At 38.9% G+C, this 6,967-nt stretch overlaps 1 protein-coding gene across 1 annotated transcript in view; it reads left to right on the forward strand.

The window, feature by feature from the left end:
- Positions 1–6,739, forward strand: part of fam222aa (family with sequence similarity 222 member Aa) — a 218,967-nt gene extending 212,228 nt beyond the window's left edge. The window contains exon 3 of the mRNA XM_060843494.1: positions 5,019–6,739. Coding sequence (XP_060699477.1) covers positions 5,019–6,283 — 1,265 coding nt within the window. The 3' untranslated portion in view covers positions 6,284–6,739. The remainder of the gene's footprint in view (positions 1–5,018) is intronic.
- The last annotated feature ends 228 nt before the right edge of the window (positions 6,740–6,967 follow it).

Raw genomic sequence — 6,967 nt, forward strand, 5'->3', positions numbered from 1 at the left:
TTCATCTGTATAAACTTTTTGGTTTTCTCTTCAGCATGTTAGTGTATTTTCGTACTTACCACAAAGAAACTAGTCCAATGCAAAAAATTGGGAATGCACAAGAAGAAATGCAAGAGTCTAATGGATGTACCTTGAAGAAATTGTAATCCAAAAGTAATATAGACACTGATCCAAACATATCGTCTTAGCAAACAATGATTATGCTGTTGTTAGCCACAGTTTGATTATGCAAACCAGCTATTTTGATGCATTATGAATATATAACAGACTACAAATCCTTATGTTACATTGCAGTACCCTTAGCAATTAATTTATTTAACAGCTAACTGCAGCTACGTAATTTGTTAGAAAATTACAAAACATCAGACGACTGGAAAGCATCTTTAGGCACTTTGGGAAACATGGCAAAGCCTATTTCCATTAGTTAAAATTTTGTAAATGTCTTTATATAAAATTTCACTATTTCATAGCTTTTAAATGCAAATGCTGTCATCGTTTTAATTATTATTTGTGTGACAGGGAAGTGATTTCAAACAGAGGAGCACTTTGGAGTGCTAACTGAACATTGACCCATTTCAATCCTTATTCTCTACCAGTCTGTGCTCAATTTCATGGAATTAATTGCTTTGCATTTTTTTAAAAACAGCCGAACATTGGCATTACAGAATATTTTGATTTCATAATGGCACCTGGTGTGGTGGAATCTATATTAATCATGAATTTGCAACTGTTTCTTACTATTTTTCAGTTATATATTCATGCCTAGAGTTACATAACTGAAGACATAGGGGCATAGGTCTCTCTGTTTGACAACACAACTCGGGGTCGTACCATTAACTGTATAAGTCCTGCTCTTGCTTGTCTTACCGAAATGCAATACCTTGCATTTATCCAAATTAAACTCCATCTGCCATTTCCCTGTCCATTGGCCCAATTAGTCAAGATCCCTTTGTAATATCTTAGATAACCTTCATCCTCTGCTATATCACCAATTTTGGTGTCATCTGCAAACTTACTAACCGTGTTTCCTAAATTCTCATCCACGTCATTTATATAAATAACAAACAACCCTGGACCCAGCACTGATCCCTGCAGAACACCGCTGATCACAGGCCTCCAGTCTGAAAACCACCCTTCGTTACCATCCTCTGTCTCCTACCGTCAAACGAATTTTGTATCATTTACAAGCTCTCCTGAATCTCTTGTGATTTAACTTTACTAACCAGTCTACCATGTGGAGCTTTACCAAAAGATTTACTAAAATCCATGTAGATAACATCTACCACTCTGCCCTCATCTATCTTTTTGGTCACGTCCTTAAAAAAAACTAAATCAAGCTTGTGAAACACTATTTCCCACACACAAGGCTTTGAAATTAGACTTGAAATACTGCTGTGATAACTGTTGACCAAAAGTGAAACTTTGCTGAATCTATTTATGGCATTTCTGCATGGTGATTAAATGCTTAGATCAAAGATGTATCAAAGAAGGAGGAGGGAATGAAGAATCAGAAGTTCATGTTGGGAAATCCAGACTTTGAGGCTGAACTTAGAAAACGATTGAGGCCATAAAGGGATTTGAATCATGTAGATGAGAATTTTGGCTCTAAGAAATTTAAAAACAAGCAACAAGTGTAGGCCAATGAGGATAGAAGATGAGTGACTAGATATGCTATAGGCAGCAGAGTTTGGGATGATTTGAAGTTTAGAAGACTGAGGAGGCTGGCCAGAAAATCTTTGATATAGTCAAGTTCGGAATTAACAAAAGTATTTGAGAGAATTCCAGCCACTGTTGGATTAAATTGGGTTGAAAGGGGGCAATATTAATGGGTGGAAGTAAGCTAACCTTTGTGATAATTAAGATGCACATCCACTTTCATAACTAAATTTTTTTTAAAAAAAGCATTAGTTGTGATGAGTTTAACATGGTAAATTGGTGGCATGCCTTTTTATAAAAATAATTATCTGTGTAAGGCAGAAAACTGTGTGATTAATCTTGCTGAATCACAAAGAATATTCAGGGGGGATTCTTGGAAATTTAGATCTATTGAAGCTGTGCCTTTTAGTCTCTTATACACTGAGTCTTCTATCATAAGTTCCAGGAAACAAGAAAACTCGAAATCACCATCTAATTTTATTCTGTACCAAATGTCATTCTGGATTAAAGTTACCACATACTGGTCTCTTAGATAAAGGTATTGTACATAATAGCACTAAGTCATACATACTAAAAAGCCTCATGCTTTTTTCCTATTCTGTATTAAGTCTGCAAATCTTAAAAGCAACATTCGGAGACCACAATTTGCCTTATCGCCTGTTTGAAAGGGGGACAAAACTGCCAGGGCTCCTGCTCCTGTTTGCTCTCCACTGAATCCTGCTGAGCTTCAGGCATCAGGCAAGAACAAGATTAAAACAAGCAAAAATAGAAATTGCTGGAAAACCTCAGCAAGTCTGGCAGCATCTGTGCAGAGAAGACAGAATTAATGTTATAGTCCAGTGATCCTCCTTAAGACCAGCTTGAGTAAGCTGTTTTCTCCTGTCAAATCCTGCTGACATTGGCCTTAGGCCCTGTTTTGTGTAGTAATCACTTCAGCAGGTCATTTCAAAGTTGCTGGTATCGACAAGTTATAGCACACTCAGAAGGATAAGGGTGAAAACTAAACAGGAAGAGAGAATTTTAAAGAATAAAACAATGACTTGATGGAAATATTTTAAAACACTGAGTAAGTGAGTTAATGAATTAACTGGTTCGGAGGAGCTGCAGAGACTCGTGAACAGTCTGATCAAAGAGTGATTAACACAGAAGTTTTAGGGATTGTGTTGTTGTTGTTTGTCTTCTGCATGGAAACTCCTCTAAACAAATTCACTAATGAATTAGAATTAGTTTTATTGTCACATCTATCAATGAGTACAGTGATGAGTTTACAAGTCACCACTTGTACATCTTAAGTACAAAGCTATCTAGGTACAGGTTCCTACGAACAAATTCTTAGATAAATATTCAAAGTAAAGAAATAAAAAGTCCAGCATTGCAGACCTTCACGCCAATTTAGATACAAAAGTACAAATCAAAGGAATAAATTTAGAAAGATTAAAGATATAAAATATTCCAAAAAACACTCTTTCCAACCCAGTCCACGCTGTCATCTGGCCTCCAGTGCACACTGGTCCTAACCTCCTGACTGCACTGGACTCCCCTCGAGGGCAAGGAGACTACACTGGTTTCACCTCAAGCTCTTGAAGCCAGGAGTCCATACTAGGCTGGGAATCCGCACTGACTTCACCTCAAAGCTTTCAAGGCCAGGAGTCCACGCTGAGGCTGGGAGTCCATGATGACTTCACTTGAGGCTCAAGGATGGGAGGTGGGTAAGAAGAAAGAAGGGGAAAAAATGCATGAAACAAGGAAAAAAAATAGAAATGAATGGAGCGGACAAGCTCCAGCTGAGGAGTCCTTCTGTGCCATCACCTTGGACTTGAATGAACTCCAAATGAAATCACTTTCCAAATCCTTTCCTGAACAAGTGGGTAAAATATTAAGTTTATCACTGTACTTCAACTTTATTTTTCATAGCATTGACATTTTAGCTTTTACATTTTCCATTTTATAATCTGTGACTGACTCTTGGCCAGTACCAGATCCTGTAAATGTATTCCACTGCAAATATCAGTAACCATCTTTAAAGCAAAAAGAAATTCAAAATGTTTCTCATTTTAATTACACAAGAATACAAATATATTTTTTGCAAAATTAGTACCTGTTTTAGACAACAACTGCTAGATTGTACAGTTCCTGACTTTTTTAACCTCTAACAGAATAAAATCTTTTTTTTATTCATGCATGGGATGTGTGCATCACTAGCTAGGCCAATATTATCTATCCCTAATTGCACAAAGGGCAGTTAAGAGTCAGCCACATTGCTATGGATCTGAAATCACATGAAGACCAGACCAGGTAAAGATGGCAGTTTCTTTCCCTAAAGAGCATTGTGAACCAGATGGGTTTTCCCTGACAATCAGCAATTAATTTATGGTTATCATCAGATTCTTATTTCCAGATTATTATTGAATTCAAATTCCGCCATCTGCCATGGCGGGATTCAAACCCACGTCCCCAGAATATTACCTGGACTGATAGTCCTGTGATAATGCCACAAAGCCATTGCCTGCCGATAAATCTCACACCCATAAACTCGTAAACTTTTTCAATTGAATTGAATTGAATTAGATCTATTGTCACGTAGTCACATGAGTACAGTGAAAAGTGCACAAGTTGCCACTTATGGCACCATCTTAGGTACAAGGGCACCTAAATGCAAAATCTTGGGTACAAAGCAGAAAAAAAAGAGAAAAAAGAAGCTTAAAAGGAGAAACTGCAGTCGTTATTACTAAAAAAGTGGAAAAACAAAGAAACACAATTAACAGTTCAACACCACAGTCCATAAGCACCTGGCCAAGCTGGGCTTGCACACCTCACAATCGCTCAACCTTGCTCCCATTGCTGTCCTGGACTGCCTACTCTCACCGCCTTGAGCCTGTTCCTGCTCCTGCCACCTCGAACTGCTTGCTCCCGCTCTCACTGCGGGCCACCCCAGGCTGCCTGCTTCCATATTACCTCTGGAGAGTGAATCAAACTCAATGTTATTTTGAGGCCATTAGTATTTTGGCAAATATTTCATACATCCTGCTTCTTGCATAACGATTAGATATTTTGCCATTTAGTTACCATCTCTTACTTGGTAGATGATCTGTTCCCAGGCTGCTGCTTGGTCTTAACAATTGTATTGCATAAGCACATCAAAATAATATGATTGCCAAGTTTTGCTTTTCTTTGATACATTTTGAAATCAGGAATTTATCATCTCAGCTGCATATTGATAAGATTTTAACTTAGTAAAATTGTCATGTTTGTCTTTCCAAGTTCCATATGTGTTAATAGGTGTGTCAAAAGGGAGGTACCATAAATGTGACTTCAATAATTTTCCTTTTTATTCTAATTTTGTATATTATATTCTGTTTCAGGTGAGTCAGTCGCACCCACGCATTCTCCAAGGTATCCTAGTCCAGCTGAACTTGATGCTTATGCCCAGAAGGTGGCTAACAGCCCACTAACAATCAAGATCTTTCCTACAAATATCAGGGTTCCTCAGCATAAGCACCTTAACAGGACTGTAAATGGCTATGACACAACAGGACAACGGTACAGTCCATACCCTATACACTCTGGAGGATATCAGGGTCTTTTAGCAATTGTGAAGGTGCACAGTAAAAGTGTGGTGAAAAATACAGATGGCAAGCGGACACGAATGTCCCCAGCACAAGTCGGAAATGGCAACATCGGACCCTACCCGGTGCCAAGCACTTTAGCGCAGAGTCAATCGTGTACTGGGCAAGCAAGTTACCACAACAGCCAGAAATCTTTGGAAGGACCTGCTCCACCTAATGTAACTGTTGCTACATCTGTTATTCCAATTGGAGGACGTAGCTTGGCTCTACAGCAGTCAAATCTCCCCTCTATTCAAAGTATCATCTACCAGATCAACCAGCAATGCCAGGCTCAGGCATCACAACAAGCTTCAGCTGCAGTCTGTCAGGGCTCTCTTGTCACCAATCCAAGCCCAATCACAGTAGCCAGCCGCAATACAGTCAACGGCTTTACCAGCATGATTAATGGAAGTGTGATGTATGCTGGAAATGTTGTGTCTGAATGCCGTGGAGGAGCAGAGTTGACAGCTGCTTCAGGTTTAGCTGCTGCAGTAGGTCCTAAACCCGGGGCCTATCCAGATGGAATGGATTATTTACTATGGCAACAGAAACAACAAATCCGTATATATTCTGGCAGTGGTGGTGGGGGAATAATAAGTAAATCACCAGAGGTTTGTGGTGCTCCAAGACAATACACTTTGGCACCTACTGTTGAAAAAGTTCCTTCATCTCCCTTGAACTGTGTGGGCATGCACTGCAACTTTTCAACGGGGCAGTATTTGGCTGCCCCTTGGAACAGCGTACTGGTGACACCAGACAGTGACTGTTATAACCCACAGGACCTCACAAATGGCCACCGTGACCTTGTTCATCCTTCAGATGGGCTCACCACTGTCTCAAGTAGAACGCTATGTAATACCTCTATCCTCAGCAGTAGTCTGCAGTCACTGGAATATTTGATCAATGACATTCACCCTCCCTGCATTAAAGAGCAAATGTTGGGTAAAGGATATGAGACTGTATCAGTACCTCGATTATTGGACCACCAAAATGCTCACATTCGGCTACCTGTTTACAGATAGAGAATTGCAGTTTGGAAAAAAAATAGAATGATGGTGTTAAATCTTTTATAGATATACACAAGCCTCCAGCCTCAAAACAGCAATCAAAGGCAAATGAAGTCGAGTGTTTTAAAATGTCCCAGGGATTGCAAGATGCTGAAATGAGTTTGGTTTGGACGAAAGTATCGAATCTACTGGTGTTAACAATGAAAGATGGCTTTTTAAAATTCCATTAAAATGGGGATTGGGGATTAGCATTGGACATCAGAGGACAAGTTGCTGTCAGAAATGTGCAGAAAGCTTTGCCGTGTGTGCTGATGAGTCTGCATGCAGAAAAATTTAAATTTCCAATCCTGCACTGAATTCTGTGAACATGTAGTCCTAGGATCCTCGCCCTGGTTGCTTCGTCATTGTCATCTTCAATTTGCTGTGGTTTCAAAAGATGAGCTACTGCCAGATTTCCTAGTGGAGAATAGTTATTGCACTGTATTGGAATAAAGATAAACATGGGGACTGACCAGAAAATTATAAAAGAAAGTAACTTGGAAAACTTGAACCTAATTCTTTAATTCTTATTTGAAATTTTCATTGTGTTGGCTGCTACAACAAATAACTTATACTTTTAAGTTTAAAAATATTAAGGTAATTTCACTTTAGGGAATTGCTAGTTTTAAAGTTTTTTTTGTAATGAAATATATACCCACA

This window comes from Hemiscyllium ocellatum, chromosome 24, assembly GCF_020745735.1.
Source record: "Hemiscyllium ocellatum isolate sHemOce1 chromosome 24, sHemOce1.pat.X.cur, whole genome shotgun sequence".
NCBI classification, from domain to species: domain Eukaryota; kingdom Metazoa; phylum Chordata; class Chondrichthyes; order Orectolobiformes; family Hemiscylliidae; genus Hemiscyllium; species Hemiscyllium ocellatum.